Source organism: Mycteria americana, chromosome 25, assembly GCF_035582795.1.
Source record: "Mycteria americana isolate JAX WOST 10 ecotype Jacksonville Zoo and Gardens chromosome 25, USCA_MyAme_1.0, whole genome shotgun sequence".
NCBI lineage: Eukaryota > Metazoa > Chordata > Aves > Ciconiiformes > Ciconiidae > Mycteria > Mycteria americana.
In genome coordinates, this window is record NC_134389.1 from 3,440,224 (window position 1) to 3,465,729 (window position 25,506).

Genomic DNA, 25,506 nt, shown 5'->3' on the forward strand with positions numbered 1-25,506 from the left:
GCGCCAGGGAAGTGGAACAGTCAGGGAGGAATTTGTGGCATGACGAGCAGCTTGGGGAATTTAACTTTGTGTCTCCTGGACCAGTTATTTATAGTGATCCCTGGTTCCATCAACCACCAGCTGCATGTGGACAGCATGCCGACACCCCAGCGGATTCCTCAGCATCCTGAGAGCAGCCCAGGAGATCTATCCGTACCTGCCTCTAGTTCCCATCCCAGCTCTCAGGTGCTTAGCAGCAACTGCACCTCTCTGCTAAAAATGTTCTTTAGCCTCTGAACACAGACCTACAAAGTTACACACAAATCCCTGAGCTCCTACTTCAACCCAGACAGCTGGCACCTTGCGCCGCGCTCTCCACCGGGAAGGTAAAAGCTGTGGATTCATGTTTTGGACACCGGTGTGGGTTATTTTTTTTTAAAGTCTGAGACAGACCACAGGTATTATTTGGTCAATCATTCTCCTCCAGACTCTCCCAGGGCCTGGCTACACACGCAGCAGGACATGGTCTTCCCCTGCTCTCGTTCCCTGGCACACACCACCTGGCCGGCTGCTGCCTAGCCGAGCGATACCGCAGGAGGCAGGTGAAAGCTTCCAGCCCAAGCTCTTTAAGTTAGGATCACAAGCTCATGAGGATGACTCAATGTCACCCCTCCTCAGACTCCCACACACTAACTCCAGGTGAAGCCGGACTTTTCCTTTATCCCTCTGTGTGATGACAGTCTGCCAGAGCCAGGACACAGTCTGCCACAGACAGATGGTGCCACAGCAGAGTGATAAGCTCTGGCAGAACAGACCATGAGTGTGTCTGCTCCGTTACTGACACCACCCCAGTGAGACTCTCCCAGACATGCTGGCAAAAGCATCTACACAGAGCTGCCATCAGGTCTGAAATATCCCCAGTGATTCCCATGGAAAAGTCCAAGCCAAGGCCCCAGCCTCACTGCAGAGCTGGTAAGTGCCAAACAGGCGCAGGTAGACGCTGGGGTATGTGTTTGACAGCCGACTGTGGGCACCTGGACACCCCTTTTCCAAGAGCCATCACCAGTAGCCAGCGCTCCACCCCATCCAGAGAGGGAGAAGTTGCTCTAGTAAAGAGAACACGTATCCTGAAGTACCCACTGTCCTCCTTTTTCTATATCCCACCTCAACAGTGATCACAGGGCACAATGAAGGGGCCAGCCTGTGTTTTGCTGCCCCTCACACCAGAATCTGCTCAGGTCCAGCTGCAGCCCTCAGAGGGCCAAAAGCAGCTCATACCCGGTGCAAGCTCAAACCCTAGGCCAGCATCCAAGCTTGGGAGGAGTGCTGCAGGTGGATGGAGCTGGCTTCATTACTGAAGTTTCCTGGACCACGAAGCGCCTTTCATCCCACAAGAGGATGCGCCTTCCTTCCCTCTGCAGGGCGCAGCGCACAGCCACTGCACATCAGGAGCACACCCGACCAGCAGAAGAGCCCCAAGAGGGGCTGCTGCTGGTCCAAACCCAGACCAGGTGGTTTATTCACTTCATATTTATTTTTCACAAAGACTGTACAAAATTCTTATAAAACTCTGGTGTGGGGATGGGCTATGACATTGATCCAAAAAATAATTCCCATGCAGTCCCACCAGTTTCATAACTTACAAGGAAACAGATAAGCTACGGAGAGCTGCAAGTCCTGGAGTATTTACACCAAGGAGGGCAGGAGACAAAGCAACACGTGAACAGAAGTATTTACACTATGGACATACAGGCCCCCTCGCCTCACGATAATGGCAGCAGCAACAGCAGGTCAGGCCTGTGGTGCTCAGAGGCCGATATAGAATATGGGCTATTTACAGTATCTCACATATTAACAGCTTTACAAAGGTGTCCAGGGAGTTCTTCTCATGTATAAAAAAAAGCACCAAGTGTCTGAATAGAAATCACACAGGCCTCCACGGGGGCTAGAATCTGAGGGCAGGCTGGCACCTGTGGCGTCACCGGCTGATGTCTCTGCTAGAGTCCCACATTTTTGTGCTCGGCTCCATCTCCAACATGTCAAAGAAGGGGTGCTTGAGGGCTTCGGCCAGGGTGACGCGCTTGGACGGCTCGTACTCCAGCATGCTCTCAATGAGGTCAAAAAGGCGGTGATGGTCCTCAGCCTCAGAGGTCAGGTATCGCTGGGGAGATGGAGGGGAGAGGTTAGGGCCAAGGACGCTGCACCCTGTCCCATCACAGTAGATTCCCTGGGCTGAACGGCTAAGCTGGGGGAAGACTGGTTTGTTCAGACTGTCACTCATCCTAGAGCTGAACTCTGGGCCGCTGTACCAAGCACGGAACTGCCGAGTTTCCCCCCACCCACCATCTTTCCCAGGCACTTCCTGAGGTCTCTGTGCCCTCCTCCTCCTCATCCACTTCAGATTAAGCTCAGGTTGATGGAGTCTTCCTAGTTTATGTCTGGGACAGCCAAGGCTCCTTTGGGAAGATACTGGTCTGACCCTTTTGGTGGCCCAACCTTGCCCACAGGAAGAATCTTTACAACTGGGGCAGGCACTATAAGACTCTGCAATGAGAAAAGGATAAAGCAACCGGATGCTCCTGCCCACCCCACCTTACCCGCAGCGGCTTGCAGTTTTCCCTAACATAGCGGCCAGCAGAGGTGTTCTCGTCCCAGTCCAGGCGGCCATGGTAGAAATATTTCTGTTTCCTGTCAGAGTAAGAGGTGGGAACAGGTTACACCCAAGCACAAAGTGTCTTGCAGCAACAGCAATGCGCCAGCCCTGGCAGCACACGCTACGCAGGACACTGCAGCAGCACAGACAACTGGCTCAGCAGGCAGCTTCAAAGCTCGATCCCTCAGAGAGAACTGCTATACGTGAAGCAGGAGAGCGCTGGCAAGCCTGCGGTGCCCAGCCGGCCTTGCTCACCTTGTCTTCCGGATCATCCGAGAAGGAATTGGCCCCAAGATCCTCTCCATCATGGCCAGGTGCTCCCGGTTGTCATGTGTCTGAGAGAGAGAAATGTAAAGGGAAGGCAGGGAACAGATTCCAGCCGTTCTGCCTCCAGCCCTGGGTGTTCCCCAGTTCAGAACCCCTTGCTGGGCAACATCTCGGTTGTCTCTACAAGACTGCAGTGATGGAGGGAACCCCATCAGTCCCAGAGGCTCCTGGCTGTACTGGGAAACAGCCAGCATCCTCTTTCATCAGTTGTGAGGTAGCCATACAGCACACAGTTCTCACCTGAAACAGGGTGAAACCCACATAATACTCAAAGATGATGCAGCCAATGCTCCACACATCACAGGGCTGGCTCCAGCCAAGCTCTAAAAAACAATGTTTTTTAAATAAAAAATCCAGTTATGGCCTAAGATTCCAAATCCCTCTCCCTCGCCCTTTTAGAAACAAAAAACTGGAAAACCAATTCCCATTCCAGCCAGGCTCCTGATACGCTGGTGGCAATATAACGCCCAGCTGGTAGCAATGCCAAAACACCAACTTGTAAGTTGTTGACCCTCCCAGAAAACAAGAGTAGAGCATGTTAAATAAAGCACTTCCCAACTCCCAGGGTAAACCCAGGACAGCTACTGAATGATGTTGGAGGCAAAATGCTCCTTCATCCAGCAGGCAGCACCCAGTGCCCTCAAGGCCAACACCTGCCTCTGCAGAGAGACCAAGCAGTACCTACCCAGTATGACTTCCGGGGCCCGGTAATGCCTGGTAGAGACTATCGTGCTGTGGTGCTCATGATCAAACGTAGCACTGCCGAAGTCCACCACTCTGATGGCTGTGCTCTTCACGCTCCGCTCATCCCGCTTCTTCATGAGGGAGAATGGTACCAGTTACTCAGGAGTTTTGAGATGCAGACTTAGCCCCTTCCTTACACAGCCGAGGCTTTGCCACAGGGCACCACGGGAAGGGAAGGCTTCGGAGGGTACGTTACTGCTGGCAGCACAGCCTCGCAGCACAGCCCCCAAACAAACTCTCACCATCATGCAGGTAAGCCTGTGGTCCCTATGGCTTACTTATAGACTACACAGGCCATTCATGCAGGATACAGGCCCTGAACAAGTGCATGAATGTTGCTGGTCAACCCTTTGTCTCCTGGGGACATGTTCCGATGCCTCCCACCTGCTGACAAGGTCAGGGATACCAAGAACCCAAGAGAAGACCTCTAAAACAAGGCAGCACTGTTACCTTTTCCAGGTTATAGGACAGTTCGTAGTCAGAGTTCACGAAGAGGATGTTCTCCGGCTTGAGGTCAGTGTGAGTGAGTTTATTGTCATGCAGAACTGAGGAAGCAGACAGAGTCAGTCAGGGTGATGGAACAGAAGCACAGTGACGCTGCACCCACCCGAAGAGCGAACGTCATTAATTCAGTTTGCTCATACTGGCACCAGTTTAGCCCACATTTAGAACGGGGTGTGAACCGTCAGGCTAGTCCAGGCCAAGATGCTTTGGCAGAAGCGCAAAGATCTGATCATATCGATCACCAGAACGTGTGTGTGGAGGTGGATGCTGAAGTGCCCTGAGCTACTGCCAGCCCACATACATCGGAAAACATTACAATCAGGAAAAGAAAAAGGATTCATTCCAAGCACGCATTCACCACTGGACGGGCAGGAAGGCTCAGTCTCAGAACTGGCACAGCAGCACCGCAGCAAAAACTCGCTGCTTTGGGCCACCAGTTGCAGAACTGGCATGGACACTGGGAGCTTCACAGCTCTCCAAGTCAGTCAAGGACCAGCAGAGAGAGAGCAGTGAACACTTACATTTCACGGCCTGGCACACCTGGTAGGCCATGTGCCGTACTTGGTGGATGGGGTAAGGCAGATAGTTGTTGTCCTTCAGGAAATCAAAGGTGCTGAGCCCCAGCAGTTCGAAGGAGATGCACATGTGGCCATGGTAGTCAAACCAGTCAAACATCCTGACACAAAGACTGAGAGAAAAATTCTGATTCAGGACAGATCTGCACACACCACTCAGCTACCCTATCCCCGTGCCAGGCTCCTCCTTTCCTTGCTCGGTCCATATCCCACTGCAAGCCAATACGCCTACAAAAACTAGCTACAGACGAATTCAATCACACAGCATCAAGCACCTCTCTCATCCTATCCCTGCAACTGTGCTAAGGCAATGCTTGCTCTTCCATTTTAACACCAAGAGCACACTCACTTCGTGTTCTCAGGATCCTTCTCGTTGATTTTCTCCAGCACGTTAATCTCCAGTCGAGCAGCCTCTTTGTATTTCTCTACATTTTTAATGATTTTGAGAGCAACACGTGCACCACCCCTAGGGAGAAACAGGAAGAAAGCGCAAGATCACCCCTGAGCTGGGTCAGAGAGCCTGTGCCCTGCAAAAAGCGCTTTCTGATCCAGCCTTATCCTGAGTTGTACAGCACAGCCTTCCACCACCCTTGCTCACGCCAGAAGGTGGCTGTTAAGGGGTGTGTGCCAAAGCAGTGCCTTTTCCCTCCCTACAAACAGCCCTGGGGCTCCCCCCAACCCCTCTCCAACACATGGACGGCCCAAGAGGGCGAGTGCCGAGACCAGCAGAGGAATACTGGAAACCAAGAGACTCATTTGCACCCCCAGGCTCCCACGTTAAGCACAAAAGGCTTCGTCGCCAGCTGCAGTCTCTTTTTCCCTCACCACCACGTCCTTCCCCATCCCTGGTACAGACATACCTCCGGTGATCGATGCACTGCACCACTCTGCCGAACGTGCCTTCCCCTAAGGTGCTAATAATTTCATCTGGGAGGGAGAGAAAAAGAGGAAGGCAGATGAGAGAGTGAGCACGACCTGGATGCAGCGCATACACAAGGCAGAGGAGAATGCATTGCAACACCTAACCTGCACACAGCTTGAGAGACCGGAGCAGCGGAAGGCTGACACCGGCTGCACAAGGCAACTGCCCTAGTTCCCTGGCACTTCAGTAACAATACAAAATATAAACGTAGCTTTAACAAAAGGGGAAGGAAAAGGAGAGGGTTTCTCTTTAATAAACAATGAAAATAAAATGAAACAGAAAGATAAGACAGATCTGCGACTGCGATGGGAGCTTAACTAGAGAGCTAAATTATGTTACGATTTGGCTGTACATCTTTCTTGTAGCCAGTCGCCGACGCGATAGATCAGATGCCCCTCGTCGTCGTCCTCCACACTCTTGGCCCTTCTGCTGCTCTGTCGACTCCGCTGCTGGCCCAGGCAGACAGGGAATTCATCATTCACCAATCAGATTTTCAAACCAGCGCAGCAGCCAGCGTCACGCATTGGTTGGTTTGGAAATTCACATGGTTGTTTGAGGAGGGGTTGCAGGAGGAGATTCCCAGCCAATTCATACGGCACAGAGGAATATATAACGATAGGGATATTGCAAGGGAACATGTCAAGATACAACACACTAGCTCAGAAAAGAAAAAAACAGTTTGCTTTTCGTTGTAGCAAAAAAAAAAAAAAGAAAAAAAAGAAAAAAAAGAACCTACAAACAGCCCCACCCGAACCAGTGTGAGAGCAGAGACGGTCAGAACAAGGGCTAGCGGAGGGGCAGTGGAAGGGGCCAGCTGCTCTCGCTCCTAGGGGGGCTCGGAGAGGAACGGCACTGGCCTTCGGGTCCTGGATAATGCCAAGAGAGCACGCCGAAGCACAACTCTGCAGCCAGGTGCTCAGTGGCCGCGGGGAGAGGCTCACTTCAGCCCCACGGCAGCCACTGAGGAAAGGCAGCAGAAGGCAGGTGCTGGGAAGTCCTGCACAAGCAAAGGGCCAGGCTGCCCCACACAGGCACTCCCCATCCCATTCCAACAACCGCCCACATAGCTTCCCCCAGCCCCAACACTCAGAAAAAGATGAATTCAGAGATTTCAGAAGCAACTCTCGTACAACGATGCATCCAAAACCAGAGAGAATTTACGAGTGACTGCCTGGGGGAAGATGTGACACTTCTGCCTAGACCCTCCCCCAAAGAAGCTGATCCTGGAAGGACTCACTTCCAGGAGAGAAGCAGAGGCCCAACAGGGAATAGGGACAGCCTGGGATGAGGCAGATAAGAGGTTTATGCCAGAGAAGAGAAAATTCCTGCCTTCAGTTCTTCAGCTAAGTATCCCCACACCTGGGAGCAACCAGCCAGCAGACTTGGGACCCGAATCCAGCCCACAATCCCATCCCTGGACATACAGCCAGAACAGACCAGACAACACTGAGAGCTCCACACACAGAGCAGAGAACGTGTCTGGGGTCTAACAGAAGTGGAAGGTGAACAGCAGAACAGACAAGAAGAGAAAGCCAGGGACACTGCTGGGAAGAGCCTGTGATGGTTGCTGCCTCCACCTGAATTGACCAGTCCACAAGCTCTGCTCCTTTGCAAAGCACCTCGCACGACATCCCATGTCAGCTGGGCCCACCCAGAAGGATCCTGCTCTGACACAGGACCTAACCCTCAGAGACGGGGGCTTCCTGCCACAGAACACAGGCCCGAACCAGGGACCATGGGGACCAAGCCGCCTGTCGCAGGCAGACCGAGCTCTCTGGGACCAGGATCAGCTGAACGTTTGCTGTACAAACCTCGCACAAAAGACTGCTTGGCTGGGGTTCCTAGACAGCTCTTAATGAGCATCTCCAAACAAAAGCAGCGCTCTGCAGGGATAAAGGAGCTGAGGACTGCAGCACCACCCCGGGGGACACGCCAGCCTCGCAAGGCACGCCTGTCCTCCTCCCACCTCTGAGCGGGCAACACTAAGAGAGGGTCTGAGCCGCCTGTGCCCAGCTGGCACAGGGCAGCCACTGCCGAGGCGCATCAGGATGGTGGACAGGAACTGCTGTCTGCATCAAAGGCTTTCTACGCATTTCTCAAGCTGAGTCCGAGAGAGCGTTAGAAAGTGAGTTTTCTACTTACCCAGCTCGCCACCTGGGAGAGAAAGGTTACAGGGGAGGCCCAGCACAGCAGGATACTCACCGATGAGGAGCGACTAAAGGACCGGCTGCGGCGCCGCCTCCGCCTGTGCTTACGCCGGCTGCTTTTGCAGCTCCGGTAGCTGCCCTCACGGTCCCGGGAGCGTCGGTACTCGTAGGAATGACGGTACTCGGGTTCATAGTAGGCTTCCCCTCGCTCACGGCTGTAATCATTCCGCCGGTAGCTGTCACAGTAACGCCGGTCATAGGCCCTCCTGTCTGCTGAGTGGTCGTCGTAGCTAGGGAGGGGAAGCAAGCCGAGGGGATTCGATTACAAACACCACCCGAGAAGTTACAGCTTGGAGCACGTGAGAGAACAGGGCCCAGGCCACCAAGAAGCCAGGCTGACCACAGCTGCCTCCGGCCAAGCTGGAGAAACACCGCAGGGGTCGAGGTCCCACCTTGTCTTTGCAGACTCACCTCCTGGATCGAACATGGTAACTGTCTTCCCGACGGTGCCGACGGTCACGCTCGCTGCTGCTTGATCGCGACCGTGTCCGCCGTCTCTTGTGTTTGCGACTTCTGTAGCGCTCATGATAGCTGCCTCGGCTGCTGCGCTCCGACGAGCGGTACCTTCTAGAGTGAGGCATCTACAGGGACAACAGACAGTGATGACTTTGTGAGGCAATTACCAGGGAGAGAAACCAGCGCAGATCGTCAGTGGCCAGGGAGCTGCTAGGGCAAGGAGGGGGGAGGCAAGCAGCAACGTGTCTGAGTGTGCAGGGTGGATTTGAGAGGGAGGGGATGAATTTCTGAGATCCCAAAACCCTGTACAAGAGAGAATGCGACCACCCACATGGGCTGTGCTTGCTGCAGTTCTGTTTTCCAGGTTACTTTCTTTCCCCTCTTCACGCCCATCTCTACCTGCCACAGCTCCAGGAGCAGCATTTGCACCTTCAGAGCTTCCACCTTCTCTCTTTAAACTAACGTGCTCCCCAGGAAGGAGAGAAGCACCAGCAAGGAAAATGGAAGGAAGGCGAAATGAAGCTCAGGATACCACCGGTGCTTGGCCCAAAGTCCTTGCGCACCAGTACTGGAGACACCTAAGCGGGCAGCTCCTGAAGAGATGTCTCTCTGGTTTACTGCCAAGCAAGCGACGTCTACACTTCCCACTGCAAGCCCTACAGCATCCAGGGAGCAAAACCACCCTTTCCGCATGCAGAGGCGTTAACAAAGCCTAGTAGGCCCTACCATCAGAAGGAAGGAGTGCTCACCCTACCTCTCTGACGGGATACGAGAGTCAAGAGCGAAGGAGAAAATCCCTTGGTAAGATGGCACACCGGGTCCCAGCCCTGAAATTCTAGTTTGTAGGATCCTGCTCCCATCACCAGACCTCACTCCACAACTCTAAGACATTCCCCGCACGTATTTTGGTTCTGAAACATCAGGCAGCTCAATCTGCCTCATTCCACAGGCAAGAGGCTGGAGCTCCCTCTGTCCACAGACCTCCCACCGGTGATTTTTTTCCCCCAAAAGGTACCCTCAGGCAGCCGGCTGCCTTCCCGCACCCACACCTACGCTGACATGACAGGCAGGGCTACCAAAAGGCAAAACCAACCCGGTGATGCGGTGACCCGGGGTCACGGGTTCGTTACACCCGACCGAGCTTCACCCTCCAGAGCAAGGCCGAGCTCTGCGGGGCCGCTCACGCTTCCCCCCCCGGTTCGGCGGCTCCGCAGCCGGGTCTCGCTGCGCCCACGGCGGGCGCCGAGCGCAGCACCAGGGCACCGCTTCCAGCCTCTAATTAAAAGCCGCGTATAAAGGCGACGCTGGCGGCCGGCCAAGGCCGGGCACCTTCCTTGGGAGCCGGCGAAGCCCGCACCGGGGCGTTTCGCAGCAGGTCTGGAACCGGTTTGGGGACGATGATGGCGGCCGCGCTCGCTGCCCTGTTCCGCTGCCGCCGGCTGGGGCCTCCACCGTGCGCGGGGCCGCGCCGAGCGCCAAAAGCGGAAGCAGCGGGGGCCCAGCCGCTAAGCGAGGGACGGGGCCCGGACACCGGGAGAAACCGGGAGCGCGGGAAGGGGGGGCGGGTGGGGAACCTCCCGCCCCGGTGCCCCAGGGCCCGGCCGCGGCCTCCTCGAGCCATCCGGCCCGGCCGGCCCCGCCAGCGCCTCCCCGGAAACGCCCGGGCCGCCGCGGGCCTGCGAGGAGCCGCCGGCCCGGGCCTGCCCCGCAGGACCCGGGCCGCCCCCGCCAGCCACGGAGGCCGCGGCCTACCCCCGCCCCGCCGCGCCCCGCGCCCCGCCGCACCGTCCTCGCAGCCAGCCCGGTGCGCTTGTCCCACAGGAAATCCGTGATGGCGGCCGTGGGCCCCCGGGAATCCCGGGCCCCGCTCCAGCTGCTCCGGCTCCGCCGCTCGCTGCCGCCGCGCCCCGCCGCGCCGCCGATCCGGGTCCCCGCCAGGCCGCGCGCAGCTCGCCGCGGCGCCGCGCACGCACGCACCACGCACGCACGCACGCACGCGGTGCGTCACACGGCGCAGCGCGCGCTCCGCCCCGCTCCGCTCGCAGCGGCGGCGGGGCGGGGCCGGGGGGCGGGGCCGGGGGGCGGGGCGCGGCGCCGGCCGTCGCCCTCGGAGCCCCGCCCGCCCCGCCCCGCCCCGCCCGCCGCGGGGTCCCGCGCCGCCGCCGCCGCCGCCGCCCGGGCCTCGCTGCTCGGCGCGCCGCCGCTCCGGTGCCGCCGGCGCCTCCCCGCTGGCGGCGGGGCCCGGCCGCCGCGGCCGCGCCAGGGCGTGCGCAACAGGCGGGCGCCGGCGGAGCTGCGGGCGCCGGCGAGCGAGCGCGGCCGGTGACCGAGCGGCCGGGAGCGGCAAGCGAGCGCCCGCCCGGGGCCGGGCATGTGCGGCGGGGCGGCGGGCAGGGCGCCCGGGCAAGGGCGTTTGAAGGAAACGTGAGGCGCGGCGGCGGCGGCGGCGGCGGCATGGACGCGGCGCCGGGCCGGAGCCCCGAGCCGCGGGAGAAGCCGCCGGTGCTGGACGGGGAGGCGGCGGGGGCACCCGCGGGGGCGGCGGGCGCGGCCCCGGCCTCGCCGGCGGCGGCGGAGCAGATCGTGGCGGAGGGCGAGGCGGCGGCGGCGGCGGCGACGGGCACGTTCGTGCAGCGGCAGCTCGGGGCCATGCTGCAGCCCGCCGTGAACAAGTTCTCGCTGCGCATGTTCGGCAGCCACCGGGCCGTGGAGATCGAGCGGCAGCGGGTGAAGTCGGCCGGCGCCTGGATCATCCACCCCTACAGCGACTTCAGGTGGGACCCGGGCCCCGCGCCCGCCCCGGCCCCGGCCCCGGCCCCAGCCCCGGCCCGGCCCCGCGCGGCGCCGCTGTCCGTGGTGCTGAGCGCGGCTCCGCCGCCCGGCCCGGCCTGGCCCGGCCCCGCCGCCGGCGACCGTCGGGGCAACAAGTGAAGGGCGCCGGGGCTCCGCACTGGGCCAGGGGGACGCGGCTTCCCACCGCGGCCGGGCGAGCCGCCGCGGGGCCGGCCCTCCCCGGTGCCTGGGGCTGCGCTGCCCCAGCCCCTTCCCCCTCCTGGGGTTATCCGGACAACTTCCTTCTGCCTCGGCCCCTCCCCGGGGCCTCGGGGCTCCCGCCGGGCCGGGGGCAGCCCGGCCGAGCCGGGGACCTCCGCTGGCCCGTCTCTGGGCGTGCGAAGGAGGAGGCAGGGGCTGCCTGGCTTTGCCTCCTCGCAAAGCTTTCCCCCCCTTCTTCTCGACGCTGTTTTTAATTTCTGCATCTGGTGACGAGCCACGCCATCCCCGCGGGGACGCTGGCCCCACGGACGGCCCACAGAGCCTGCCCAGCACGGGCTCCGTCTCCACAGCCTGGGCAGCTGCTGGAGGAGGGCAAGGCACCCAGCGAGGAGCCGGGCCTGGCTCGCGGTGTCACCGGGATCACAGGGAGAGCTCAGGGACGGATGATGTGGGAGGAACTGGGTGTCACGGGGATGTTGAGTCATATAGGGTGGGCTTTCTCTACGGGGGATGAAGCTGCCAGCCAGTCATCTCCCGCAGCAAGCTGTGACACGGCCGATGTTCCCAACCTGGCGAGGCACCCTGGAGCGGGGTCAGCACTTGCTGTGGGTCCCCGGTACCCGTAGCTAGCTCCCCTCGCCGCTGGGCCCCAACCTCCCATGTATGCCCGCTCCCCTGCGCTGCTCCAGCACGACACCGAGGGCTGCAAGCCCTTAGAGCCCTTTTCCCGGGGAAGGCGCCCCAAAGTTTGTGAGCCTGAGCTTGGCAGGAGCGGCTTGTGCAGCCGATGCCCTGCTCTGAAGGTGACATGAAGTGAGCTGGCAGGTGGACAGCCGGCGGGATTACGCCGGTGTTTATCATGTTATGGGGATACATAAAGGCCACTGAGATCAGGGCCCCGCGCGTTCAGCCTGACACAGAGTAAAGGACAGGCCCTGCCCTAAAGAGCTTAAGCCTAAATCTGAATCAAGAGCTCCCGGTGGGTTCAGGCAGCTGCGGGGGGCAGGCGGTTTCCCCACTCAGTGCACAGCGTTTCTCGGGGTGCAGTGCAGAAGGCAGTTGCTCGGCCAGGTCGGGCCCCTTCTGCCTTGGCTGGCATCTCCTTGCCTGCCCCAGCAAACCTTGGCCATGGGCAAGGAGGTGTTAATTTGTGCGAGGCTCCTCGCCCTGGGGGAGCTCCCCGGGGAGGTGGTGCCCCCCTCTGCTCCCTGCCAGGCTCTGGTGCTCTCTTACTGAAGGAGCCTCATGTGGTGCCATGACTTCTCCTCCCTCCTCTTCCCTGCCACCTGCAGAAAGCTGGGTGCCTGTGCCCCACCGAGGACGCAGGGTACGAAACACCCACAGGCTTCTTGTCACGTGCAAAAGCCAGTTTGGATCCACGAGGCACTAAGAGTTGCCCTGAGGTCACCTTTGGAGATTTGGGTCTATACCCACAACCAGGGCTGGGGCTAACGGGGGCACCTGAAGACGGGAGCTGGACTTGCTCTTCCAGGCGCCCATAAAGACTTTGAGTGCGGAGCCTGGGAGGCCACCAGGCCATTGCTGAGGCCGTCGCAGGTCTCGTGAAGAAAAGCGTTACGTGGGTTTGTGTGAAGATTGAAAACATCCCAGCCACATTTGCATGTGAATGGGGATGCTGAATTTCACGGTGTAACCAAACGCTAACCAACTGCTGCCTGGGCTCTCTTGGCTTTTCTTCTGGAGCCTCTAAGCTTGCCCGCTCTCGGGAAAAGGAGGTGGATGAAGGTGTCCTGCAGGCCCTGGGCTGTGTAGCTCCTGCCCAGTGCTCACGAGCAGCCCCTTTGGCTAGGTGTTCCTCCCACCTTCCTCGTGGTGATGGCACTTGTCTGTCCTTGCTTGGCTGCTGCCTGGCTCGCCCGTGCTACAATCCCGACCACCTCCCTGGCCCCCGAGTCCCTCGGCTGCCCCAGGAGCTTGATGCTCGGTTTGCATAACCAGCAAAGCTTGTTCTAAATCCCGCTAAGCCAGCCTGGGTGGTGGCAGGGAGCCGGCGGATGACAGGGAGCGACAGGGAGCAAAACCCACGTCCTCCCTGAGTTTTCCACAAGGCAGATGTCAAGTTTGGGGCGGGGGCATACGTGTGCATGCACTGCCAGGCCACAAGGAGAGGGAGGAGCGACAGCCAAGCTCCTCGAGCTACAGCCTTCCTATCCTACACACGCAGGGTGATGTTTGCTCCCCCAGACCCTTGGCCCTGCTCTGCCTCGAGAGCCGGTGCAGCATTGCTCCTCTCCGCATACGTATACTTGCGTGTGTCCCAGCCAAGCAGAATGGTCTTAGTCATGTGTGTGGGCAGGCACGTGTGCGTGTGTCCTGAGCGCCTGTCTCTCCGCGTTGTGTTGTACTCTAACTTTGAACCTGGGTTTGTTTTCTAATTGCCTGTGTCCTGCCTCTCCCCACTTCTCCCTGCCCTGCTCCATCCCCCGTGCTCCCTCCCTGCAGGTTTTACTGGGACCTCATCATGCTGCTCCTGATGGTGGGGAATTTGATCATCCTGCCTGTGGGCATCACCTTCTTCAAGGATGAGAACACCCCTCCCTGGATTGTTTTCAACGTGCTTTCAGACACTTTCTTCTTGGCTGACCTGGTGCTGAACTTCCGGACGGGCATTGTGGTGGAGGACAACACAGAGATCATCCTTGACCCTCACACCATCAAAATGAAGTACTTGAAGAGCTGGTTCCTGGTGGACTTCATCTCCTCCATCCCAGTTGACTACATCTTCCTCATCGTTGACCTGGAGACCCAGGTGGATTCTGATGTCTACAAGACAGCCCGGGCCTTGCGCATCGTCCGCTTCACCAAGATCCTCAGCCTGCTGCGCCTGCTGCGCCTCTCACGCCTCATCCGCTACATCCACCAGTGGGAGGAGGTGAGAACCCCTTGGGGGTCCAAGGCCCCTGGTCAGGGTCTCGGGCCAGGTCAGGGGTCCCTGGCTGTGGGGTACAGCTGGCTGGAGGGCAGTGGTTCAGAGGGCTGTTCTGGGAAAAAGAGTTTTTCTGTGGCTCCACTCCTGCCTCTTCCCCAGATCTTCCATATGACATACGACCTGGCCAGTGCTGTGGTGAGGATCTTCAACCTCATCGGCATGATGCTGCTGCTGTGTCACTGGGACGGCTGCCTCCAGTTCCTGGTGCCCATGCTGCAAGACTTCCCCGAGGACTGCTGGGTCTCCATCAACCACATGGTGGTGAGTGCCCCAGGCAGGGGCGATACCGGCCGTGCATCTACTGGGGGTGGAGGCTGGGGGGGAGAGGAGAGGATTTGGTTACACATCTTGTACTCTAAGGCTGGAGCTGCCTGGATCCGTGTGCTGCGGGGCACGTGGGAATCTCTGCATCACCTTCCCATCTCAGCCCACCTTGGCTGCTGCTGGAGTCGGAGCAGCCAGGGGAATCCCTCGTGCCCTGCCAGGAGGGAACAGGGCAGTGGGGCTCCTGCCTCCTCCCCCCGAGCAGGGGCTGGTGCAGGCTCAGGGCTTTGCACAGTCCCCAGTCCCCTCCTCCTGGAGCAGAGCTCTGCCCTTTGGGCTTGGACACATCAGAAACCTTTTCCTCCCTGGGGCTCTGGACTCCCTGGCTCTGGGGAGGGGGGACTGGAGGGTTCAGCCCAGCAACTCCTTCCAACAGACCCCCCAGCGCCACTGTTCCCTCGTCTGCAGAATGACTCCTGGGGGAAGCAGTACTCGCACGCCCTGTTCAAGGCCATGAGCCACATGCTCTGCATCGGCTATGGCCAGCAGGCGCCCGAGGGCATGACCGACGTCTGGCTCACGATGCTGAGCATGATCGTGGGGGCCACCTGCTACGCCATGTTCATCGGCCACGCCACCGCCCTCATCCAGTCACTGGACTCGTCCCGGCGCCAGTACCAGGAGAAGGTCAGCAGGGTGGGGTAGTGAGTGCCTGAGTACTGGGGGAAGACGCCCTGGCACGGGGCATCTTCCCTGTGCCGGGGCTTCCCCGGTGCTGGGGTGGGTCCAGCTCTAAAACCTGCTCAGCACGGGCTGTCCTGCCCTGCAGGTTCCTGCCCCGATCTCTGCCTTTGCCACTCACCCGGGGGGTGGGGGACTGGAGTCAGGCTGCCCGTGTGGATAGAGACACCCCATTCATGATATTGGGGTTCACCCTAGCAGTGAGGCCTCCATCCTTGCCTCTGCCCTGGGACCCTCTGCACTCTGAGTGCATGGGGGTCCTGTCCTCCGCCCTGGAGGTGGCCTTTGGGACAGGGGTGGCTGGATCCCAGCTCCGGCAGCAGCTGCTTCTCACCACCAAGGAGAGGGAAAGTGTTGGCCGGCAGCACCGGCAGCCTCTGGCACAGCGCAGCTTGTTTCAACGCAGCCCTGTGTGGCTCTGCCTTGTCCCCACAGTACAAGCAAGTGGAGCAGTACATGTCATTCCACAAGCTGCCTGGGGACACGCGCCAGCGGATCCACGAGTACTACGAGCACCGCTACCAAGGCAAGATGTTCGATGAGGAGAACATCCTGGGGGAGCTCAGTGAGCCGCTCAAAGAGGTACGGGCAGGCACCCCAGTGCTGGTGACCTGGGGGAGGGAGGCTGGTGCTTGCTGGGGTCACGGTTGGCAATGTCACCGCTAACCTGCTCCTCACCCCACAGGAGATCATCAACTTCAACTGCCGCAACCTGGTGGCCAACATGCCCCTGTTTGCCAATGCGGACCCCAACTTTGTGACGGCTATGTTGACCAAGCTGCGCTTTGAGGTCTTCCAGCCCGGGGACTTCATCATCCGTGAGGGCACCGTGGGCAAAAAGATGTACTTCATCCAGCACGGGGTGGTCAGCATCCTCACCAAGGGGAACAAGGAGACAAAGCTGTCTGATGGCTCCTACTTTGGGGGTGAGGCTGGGCTGGGGGACCTGGAGAGCAGAGGAGAGCGAGAGCTGCTGGGGGGCAGGAGCCAGGGCATCCCTGGTGTTTCTGCCTGCTGCACGCCCTGCCCATCCCCTCTTGCCCAGTGCCAGAGGCTTGGCGTCCACCTCATACTGGGCTCTGGGGCTCAGAAGTTCCCCACCCTTGTTCTTATGGGTTACCTTGTCCAGCAGACTGAATCAGGGGGACTGGCAGGCAGAGCCCTGAATTCTGGCTGGCTGAGGCAGAGGGGGCATCCACCCACCCCACCTCTGGGTCGGAGAGGGGGGTGGTTTAGAGCAGAGCACCTGAGCCAGTTCATAGGCCGCAAGCATGGGTTTGGGAGAGAAACAGGCCAGGCGACCACAGCAGCCGTGTCAGGGATGTCTCCATGGCCCGGGGAGGGAGGAAAAGGCTGTGCCTGGCCAAGGGCATGGCTGTGGCTGGCTGAACTCCCAGGTCTGTCTCTCCTCCTGAGTCGTGCTCTGTTTCTGTGCAAGGTGTGGGATTGCCGGGCATTCCTGTCCCCACTCTGGCTGCCATTATCTGGGGAGGCTGGTGGGAAGGGACGGATGGCTGCATCATCCTGACACAAAAACCTGTCTCCCTGCAGAAATCTGCCTGCTGACGCGGGGCAGGCGGACGGCCAGCGTGCGAGCTGATACCTACTGCCGCCTCTACTCCTTGTCGGTGGATAATTTCAATGAAGTGCTGGAGGAGTATCCCATGATGCGCAGGGCCTTTGAGACGGTGGCCATGGACCGGCTGGACCGCATAGGTGAGGAGCAGCCCCTGGGCCCAGCACGGCCGCCTCTGCGCCTGCTCCCAGGGGCCACGGCACCCCAGCCCCATGGGTCCCCAGCAATGAGGATGAGGGTGAGCACAGGGAAGGAGCCTGCCTCCAGGACCCCTCTCTCCTTCCAGGCAAGATACGGGCAATGCCATAGAACAGGCTTCCCAAGGGGGCTGTCACCCCCCCCCACACATATTTGCACTGTCTGGCGTTGGCCAGCTGCTTGTCCTCACCCCCGCCTCGCCTGCAGAGGACAAGCAGGACCCCAGCCCCTCGCCTGGAGCCTTTGGAGCCAGGACTCCCCTGTTTTGTCCCTGCTTCTCCCTCTGCCCCAGCCTGGACCCTACCCAGGGTCTTGCTTCCCTTCGGCACACTGGTGAGGTTTTAGTGTCCCTTCCCCACTGCCACCCTGCCCTCCACAGTGCCCCTGAGACCCAGCGCTCTGAGGGTCAGTGACACTGCTGCCTCCCACCCAGGGAAGAAGAACTCCATCTTGCTCCGCAAGCGAGCCGAGCACAATGCGGGGCCCATGAACAACGAGATGATCCAGCAGATCGTGAAGCACGACCAGGACATGGCCCACAACATCCAGGAACTGCAGCAGATGGCGATGGGCCGGGAGCTGAGTGGCAAGCCGGTGATCTGGGAACCGCTGGTCCACGCGCCCCTGCAGACAGCCGCCGCCACCACCAATGTGGCCATTGCCTTGACTCACCAGCACAGCCTGCAGGCTCACATCTTCCTGCCACCCTCCTCCATCTCCAGCCCGCTCTCGCCTGAGGCCACCCTGCTCACGAAGCAGGTGCGCAGGTCCCAGCCCAGCCTGGGGGGCTCCCGGCCCTCCTCCGTGAGCTCCCCGTCAGGGGCGCAGTCCCACCTCCAGACACCCGCCGCCGGTTCGCCTTCCTCCCCCATGGTCCAGTCCCAGGCGCCCCTGGAGAGCGGGGGCCAGAGACCAAGCCACGGGGCGCAGCCCCTGCCACGCGCGGCGCAGAAGGGGGAGCTGCCAGCGGCGGCCAAGCAGCCCCCGGCCGGCTCCCAGCCCCAGCTCTCCAAGTCCCGGGGCGCCTCGGTCTCCACCTCGCTGCTGCAGCAGGCGGCAGGGGCTCCGTCCCCCAGCTCGGAGCAGGCGCTGCCGGCGGGGAGAACGCTCCACTACAGCCTGTCCCGAGCCACCGGCTCCCACATCTCTCTTCTGATGCAGCCCCAGCAGCTGGTGAAGCACAGGAGCATCCAGGGCCTGCCTGTGGGGCGGCTCACCCAGGACGTCCGCCTCCTCTCTGCCTCCCAGCCCTCCCTTCCCAATAAAGTGGCCCAGCAAGCCGATGGGAGCTCCTTGCAGCAGGGCAGGAAATCCGCGGGGAACCTGGCCCGCAGATCCTCTCCCTCGGTAGCCGGACTCCTCGCCAAGCCATGTCCGGGGATCCCAGGCCAGCCAGCACACCCGCAGCAGATGCCTTCAGGATCGCTGGCTCAACCCAGCCGCTCCGTGGTGGGAGCATCCACCCCGCAGTCCCCGGTCTCCACGTCCAGGCAGGCAGCAGGTCCCTCCCGCAAGGGCTCCGTGGCCTTCAGCCCCGAGGTGGAAACGGGGAAGCCCAAACTCCCGTCCAACATGTGAGCCCCCGGCGGCACCCGTGCACAGGCAGGAGGGACTCGGGCACCCTGGCGGCACCCACAACAGGAGAGCAGAGGCGGCAGGAGAGGCAGAGCACCTGGCGAAGGCCCCCAGCCCCGGCTGCGTCAGAGGGAAGAAGAGGTGAGAGGCAGCACCCAGGGACATGGACTGGCCGCTCCAGGCATGGGGGCATAGCAGGGACGGGTGTGGGGCAACCCCAGAGCTGGCCCGGCTGGATGATGAGGGGGCTCTGCTGACTGCCCCAAGGGGGGCACCCTGCCTGGGCTCTCCCCTCCTTGCTCCATCACTATCTGTCCTGAGTCCTGCCCTCCTGGAGGCAGCAGGACAGGTCAGAGCCCTCGCCCAAACCCCAGCCTCCCTGGGGAGCTCAGCTCCCCACAGCTGCTCCTTGGGGGCCGGGCCCTGCCATGCTCTGCCCTTGCGCCCCACGGCCTCTCCTCGGGGCCAGGCCGGCGCCGGCGGCTCCTCCAGGCTCGTCCTCTCACAGCAGCCACCGCCACATGTCCACCTCGATCCCCAGAAAGCTCTGCCCAGCCCATTTGCTTTTTGGGAGAGGAGGGAGAGGCAGCTCCCCGGGGCCCACTGCCGAGGGCAGAGCAAGGGGGCTGGAGCCCAGGGTGGGGTGTCCCCGGGCAGGCAGGGCGCGGGTACCCAGGGCCAGCGAGGGCCAGGTCTGCCCTGCCTGAGGCCCTGGCAGGTCCCTTGGGGCACGGTGCCAGGACCTGGGGGTCCCAGGCAGGGTCCCCCCGGTGTGACGAGTGCCAGGCGGTGGAGCTGGGGGCAGATGGGTCTCCCGCTGAGCAGCCCCCAGGTGCCTCTCCCCAGCTTGGGGGAGCATCTTCCCTCGGAGGGCTGGGTCCCTGCAGGGTTGGGATGTGCCGCCGTGCAGGGCTCTGCCTCCACACCCAGGTGCTGCGGCCTGGACCCTCGCCATGCTCTGGCAAGGGGGCAGCCGGGGGGGGACCCGTCTGGCCATGGCTCCTGGGAGGATGCTCAGCCCGGGCTCTGCTCCCGCTCTGCCCTGCGCTGCGGTCCCGTTTCCAGACTGCCTGGAGATGCTGGTCACCAGCACCGTGGGGAGCGAAAGGGTGTCGCAAAGAGATGCCAACCCCGGGCAGCGACTGGGTGACGTGTGGGGCTGTGGGGCTGCCTCCCCTCACCCTCCTGGGTCTCCATGTGGGAGGACAGGGGCCCGGGGTCCCCGCAGCCAACCCACATCGCCCCTCCAGAGCCAGTAGTCAGCAATGTGTGTTCGAGTCGTGGCTCTGCCGAGCAGCTGAGCTCTGCTTACAGTGTCGCTTTGGGCCAACCGTGTTAACAGTCCTGGTTAGAGTAGTGTCCCTTCCCGACCCCGCCGCGCTGCGCAAGCTGCTTCCCACTACTGGAGTCAGGAACCATGGCTTGTAGTCATGCTCTGGGGCTTGGCTGTCACCGAGCGGGGCCCGCTGGACCCCTGGTGCAGCGGGCAAGGGTCTTGTTCCACATGGTACTTCTCAAAGTGAGGTCTTCAGTTCTCCCGTGTTGTGTTTTGGGACGTTGGGACCAGTCCGGACCACAGCGCTACTTGGGGAGCCCAGCCTGCAGGGCACAGCAGCCCGGCAGGAATCCCGTCAGCGTGTCCGTCGGAGGGGATGTCCAGCACTGCCTTTTTTTCACGGACTTCAACTCCCCTTCCCCGCCCACCCCAGCGTCCTGCTCCATCCCCATGGTCCGTGTCTCCCTGGCAGCCCCTCGGGAAGGGGTCTGCATCCGGGCCACATAGTCAGACGTTCCTGGGCTGTGTTTACACTGCGTGATGTAGATGTTTTAGCGGTCATCCTAGGTGTCCCCCGCAGAGCACGTGGGCCAGCCCGGACGGTGCTGAGCACGGCTCTGACGCTGCTGGCTGCACCGCTGGTGCACCCTCCCCATGCCGCAGCCCCGTGCCAGGAGCCAGAGCCACCCTGTGCTCCGGTCACCGCCATGGCAGACCCCTGCCGTGAGCCGTGTCAGCTCGTGGCCCCAGTGCCCCGTCCCGGCAGGGAGGCAAGAGGGGCGGCCGGAGGGGCCAGGGGTGCCAGCCGTGCACGTGCGTCTCTGCGGCGTGCGTGGGCGCAAGTCTAGCCACCAAAGACCATGATCCTTCACTCTTGCACTCACGGCAGTCGATGTACAGAGCTTGTAGTTTTCATATCGCAGAGAATTTAAAAGCGTTTTTTTATTTTTGGTCGTTGTACATAACCGATTTAAATAATAAAGAGAGATTCTGAGCTGGTCTAGGGGAGCCTCCTTCGGCAACGCCCACCGGCACCCCCAGCACCCTGCCCGCGGGGATGGGATGGGGCAGGGGGGGATGCCGCGGTCCCCCTGCTACTAAAAAGCCAGAGCCAGGAGCAGCCGGGGCATCCTCGGGTGCCCAGCGAGGGGCCTCTCCCTGGCCCTGCAGACCTGGGCACTGCAGTGGGAGCCCAAAGGCAACAGGTCCCCTCCCACCCACCCCGGGTGGATTAATGTTTAATCTTTGGTTATTTTCCCCTTCCATCTCCCTTCCGGTTATTAACCTGGGGGGAGGGGGAGGTTTGGTACCACCTAATTGCAGAGCAGACTCTGTGGATCAACTAGATTAAATGAAGGTCACACAGTGCGAGATGGGCTGGGGTTCCCAAGCCACAGCAGCCGGGACATTTGCGGCACACAGCCCCATGCGGTGCTGCCAGTGCACCCGGCAGGGGTCCGAGGGCCCAGCTTTGCTCTGACTGCACCCCTCCTCGGCAGCTCCTGCCTCCGCACCAGCAGCACGGCGCAGGCAGGGCGTGAGCACCGGCAGCCACCCCGCCGTGCCCTGCCGGCTGTCCCCACGGCAGCCCCGCTGTGGGGCTGCATCACTGGGGCAGCCCCTGCCCGCAGAACACTGGTGGCAGCCCCACCATCAGCAAGAATTAGTCTCTGTGACACACGATGAGATCAGAGCCGATTAACGGTTTCTTTCTAATTTGATTATTTCAGATTACGCCGAAGCCAGCCTGATTAAGAGTGCGTGTAGGCTAACAGTCCCCTGCCCCAGCATCCTGCTGGAGGGCTGGGCTGCGCTGCCAGCACCCGGGCCTGGCTCTGCCCAGCCGGCGAGCCGCTCCGCAGAGCACGCTGAGGCTGCCGGAAGCGAAAAGAGCATTTTCTTGGAAATACAATTCCAGCTCGTGTGTCTCATGCCCAGCCACGATTTACCCACCATCTGCAGGGCTGGGCTGCTCGGGCAGCCAATGCCGCTGGGGCTGGGGAGGAGGCGAAGGGACCTGCTGGCTCCCACTGTGTCCCAGGGCAAGGCAGAGCCCCGCTGCCTGCCCCGGAGAGGGCAGAGCCCCGTGCAGCTGCCCGCAGCCCGGCCCCAGCTCCGCAAGGGCACCCGGCTGCGGAGCGGGGCGGCTCTGCCCCAACTCCCCGCGTTCCCGGCTGCAGCGATGGCGGGCGGGGGATTAGCAGGCAACAAGGCCGAGGTTGATTAAACCGGGGTTAGCCGAGATTAGAGGATTACGGCGGGTAAGCGGGAGATTGCCAATCAGCGGGGAGGGAGCTGCGGGGCCAGCGGTGGCGGTGGTGCCCCTCGCGACACCGCGCGGGCAGGGTGCCACCGCAGAGCTGCGCCCACCCGGCGAGTCCTCGGCCCTCGTGACGGCCACGAGGACGACGTGAAGGCAAACCTCCCCCGGCACCCGGGTTCTCGCCTGCATGCAAAGGTGTGCGGCACCCCCGACACCCGCACCGCACCCCCCGACACCCGCAGCCCCCGACACCCGCACCGCACACCTGCACTGCACCCCCGTTACGCTGCCCAGCGCCCCTGCACCCCCCAGCCCCCCAGCTGCACCGCACCCCTGCACCCCACAGCTGCACCCCACAGCTGCACCGCACCCCTGCACCCCACCGCTGCACCCCCAGCTCCCCGCCCCGCCCCCGCAGCCCTCGCTCCATTCTCCCACTCCGCCAATCGGCCGGCTCGGTCCCGCCCTCCCCGCGCTCCTACTGGCTCAGCCTCCTTGGGCTCATCCTCATACGATGGAGCGGGCCAATGAGCGCGGGTACCAGCGGGGGCCGCCGGCTGGCTCCGCCCCCCCGCGCGGGGCATGCCGGGGGTTGTAGTCGGGCGGTGACGAGGCGCCGGCTGCCCCCGCCGCTCCGGACTACGCGCCCCGGCGAGCCCCGCGCCCGGGCGGGGCGGAGCGCCTCAAAAGGCCGCCGGGGCACCGGCGGCGGGTGCGGGCCGCGTTCTCGGTCACCATGAGCGGCAGCGGGGCGAAGGGGGCGGCGGCGGCCGCCGCCGCCGAGCGGGAGGAGTTCGTGGGCTTCTTCCCGCAGATCGTCCGCGACCTGACAGAGGGCGGCCTCGGGCACCCGGAGGTGGGCGACGCCGTGGCCCGGCTGAAGGAGGTGAGGAAGGCCCGGGGGGCCGGGGCCGCGGCGGGCCCAGGGCTGCCCGCTGCCCGCTCCTCTCTGCCCGCTCCTCTCTGCCCGCAGGTGCTGGAGTACAACGCGCCGGGCGGGAAGTGCAACCGCGGGCTGACGGTGCTGGCCGCCTTCCGGGAGCTGGCGAGCCCCGGGCAGCAGGACCCGGAGAGCCTCCGGTGCGCCCTGGCCGTGGGCTGGTGCATCGAGCTGGTGAGAGCCGGGCCGGGGGGCGGCCGGGGGCCCCGTGGGGACCCCCCACGTCCCCTAACCCAGCCTCTCGCAGTTCCAAGCGTTTTTCCTGGTGGCTGACGACATCATGGACGCGTCCCTCACCCGCCGGGGGCAGCTCTGCTGGTACAAGAAGGTGAGAGCGTTCGGGAGGCCCCTGTCCGCGGGGGGAGTGCAGGGGGTCCTGTGGGGCCAAGGTGTTTTGTGACACCCCCTTGCCCTCCTGGTGCAGGAGGGGGTCGGTCTGGACGCCATCAACGATGCCTTCCTCCTCGAGTCATCTGTCTACAGGCTGCTGAAGAAGTACTGCGGGGAGCGCCCCTACTACCTGCACTTGCTGGAGCTCTTCTTGCAGGTGAGCCGGGCGCCTGCATCCCCCTCCCGCAGATTTACCTCAGGTCTGGGCCGTTTCTGGATGTTCGACGGCACATGGATCTCGGACTGCTCTTTAAGTTCCTGGGCATCCTGCCAGACACGCACCCTTCCTTCGGACTCGGCGAGGAGCCGAACTGGGGCTTGGGTTTGGGGCTTTCACTATGCTGTGGGGGTCCCGGGGGACTGCATGAATAAATCCTTTCTTTCCTCTGCAGACTGCCTACCAGACTGAGCTTGGGCAGATGCTGGACCTCATCACTGCTCCTGTTTCCCAGGTGGATTTGAATCGCTTCAGTGAGCAGAGGTGAAGAGATGGAAGGGGACAGAGATGCCAGCCCAGCTGTGGCAGGGTGGCTCTGCTTGCTCTCCCTTCCAGACTGTAAGAGAGACAGCTGGCTTGCTGAAATGCTGCTGTCACCTACCAGGCTTTGGGGAGCAAGTCTTGCTCGCGCTGTCAGAGCTCGGGAGCTGGTTTGGAGGGAGATGCTGCTCTTCTCCTGCCGGCCCCGATCTGCAGAGCCCTGGTGGGAGGGGAAGGCCTGGGCTTTGTCACTGAGCGTGGCTCCTCTGCCACAGGTATAAGGCAATTGTCAAGTACAAGACGGCGTTCTACTCCTTCTACCTGCCTGTGGCTGCTGCCATGTACATGGTGAGTTTTATGGAAACAGCCTCGGGAAGGGCCTAACCTTCGTACGAGGCTGTCGAGGGTGGGGGTTTGGGAGATAGGAGAAGTAAGGGTGGGAGGCAGGCACTGGAAGGCTTTATTCCTTTTTTCCCCCCCCTCTTAGACTGGTATCGACAGTAAGGAGGAGCATGACAATGCCAAGGCGATCTTGCTGGAGATGGGCGAATTCTTTCAGATCCAGGTAGGAGGTGGCTCCCCGTCCCTCAGTACTTGTAGGATGCTGGTTGTGTGCTCACGTGTTTCCATCTTTGTACAGGATGATTACCTGGACTGCTTCGGGGACCCGGAGCTGACGGGGAAGGTTGGCACTGATATCCAGGACAATAAGTGCAGCTGGCTGGTGGTGGAGTGTCTGCGTCGGGTCACGCCAGACCAGAGGCGGATCCTGGAGGTAACACCACCAAGCTGACAGAAACCCCCTGCAGGTGGGGGAGAGGTGGTGTGGACTCCCTCCCTGAGGACGTGGTGTAGAGGGAGCGTAGTGCCGTAACGTACGCCTGAAAAGCCTCGTGCCACCCTGCGTAGCTGCACTGTGCTGCTGCCTGGCTGGGAGAAGGGTTGGTTGTTGCGGGGAGAACAAGAGGCGACTCCTGCCACGCTTTGAGCGAGTGGCCAGGCCAGCGGCCGTTCTGGTGTTTTCTCAGGAGAACTGTTCTGGTGTTTTCTCAGGAGAACTATGGCTGTAAGGAGCCCGAGAAGGTGGCAAAGGTGAAGGAGCTTTATGAGACTCTGGGCATGAGGGCTGCTTTTCAGGAGTACGAGGAGAGCAGCTATCAGCGCCTGCAGGAACTGATCGAAAAGCACACCAACCGCCTCCCCCAGGAGATCTTTCTTGGCCTAGCTCAGAAGATTTACAAGCGGCAGAAGTGATGGTGGGCCTGTCTGTGCACTGCTTCGTCTTTGCCGAGGGGCCCTGGCAGCGTTCTCCCCCCTGGCCGTAGCTGCCTGGAGCTGGTCCCTGCCGCACCAGCCAGCGGCTCTCCCGCCCTGGCTGGGCCCGGGGGCCCGTCGGGGGCGCGGTGGGGCTGCGGGGGTCGCAGATCATCAATAAACATAAGTTATTGCGGCTGCGTCGCTGCCTGGTGTTGGCTGGAGCCGGGGCTGGGCCGG

The 25,506-nt window shown here is 61.6% G+C and overlaps 3 protein-coding genes across 4 annotated transcripts; 2 read left to right on the forward strand and 1 right to left on the reverse strand.

Annotated features, from left to right (window-relative positions):
• Window positions 1–1,457: 1,457 nt before the first annotated feature.
• Window positions 1,458–10,358, reverse strand: CLK2 (CDC like kinase 2). Of its 2 annotated transcripts, none has more exons than XM_075525154.1 (13): window positions 10,153–10,358; window positions 8,323–8,492; window positions 7,907–8,141; window positions 6,057–6,150; window positions 5,643–5,709; window positions 5,132–5,248; window positions 4,729–4,895; window positions 4,154–4,248; window positions 3,645–3,774; window positions 3,200–3,282; window positions 2,888–2,967; window positions 2,577–2,667; window positions 1,458–2,140 (listed from the first exon to the last, which is right to left on the reverse strand). In XM_075525154.1, the coding sequence occupies exons 2-13, from the start codon at window positions 8,490–8,492 to the stop codon at window positions 1,958–1,960; spliced, it is 1,512 nt and encodes a 503-aa protein (XP_075381269.1). In that variant the 5' UTR covers window positions 10,153–10,358; the 3' UTR covers window positions 1,458–1,957. The 2 variants fall into 2 exon arrangements, with proteins under 2 accessions (XP_075381269.1, XP_075381270.1); XM_075525155.1 differs by having other exon boundaries at window positions 6,057–6,153; window positions 10,153–10,350.
• Window positions 10,359–10,556: 198 nt separating this feature from the next.
• Window positions 10,557–18,668, forward strand: HCN3 (hyperpolarization activated cyclic nucleotide gated potassium channel 3). Its single transcript, XM_075525086.1, has 8 exons — window positions 10,557–11,141; window positions 13,825–14,254; window positions 14,411–14,572; window positions 15,044–15,262; window positions 15,752–15,898; window positions 16,002–16,242; window positions 16,868–17,032; window positions 17,524–18,668. Exons 1-8 carry the CDS (start codon window positions 10,822–10,824, stop codon window positions 18,666–18,668), a joined length of 2,829 nt encoding a protein of 942 aa, XP_075381201.1. The 5' UTR covers window positions 10,557–10,821.
• Window positions 18,669–22,847: 4,179 nt separating this feature from the next.
• Window positions 22,848–25,466, forward strand: FDPS (farnesyl diphosphate synthase). Its single transcript, XM_075525035.1, has 9 exons — window positions 22,848–23,090; window positions 23,178–23,318; window positions 23,392–23,472; window positions 23,569–23,691; window positions 23,927–24,015; window positions 24,288–24,360; window positions 24,500–24,577; window positions 24,653–24,787; window positions 25,066–25,466. The coding sequence occupies exons 1-9, from the start codon at window positions 22,941–22,943 to the stop codon at window positions 25,264–25,266; spliced, it is 1,071 nt and encodes a 356-aa protein (XP_075381150.1). The 5' UTR covers window positions 22,848–22,940; the 3' UTR covers window positions 25,267–25,466.
• Window positions 25,467–25,506: the final 40 nt, after the last annotated feature.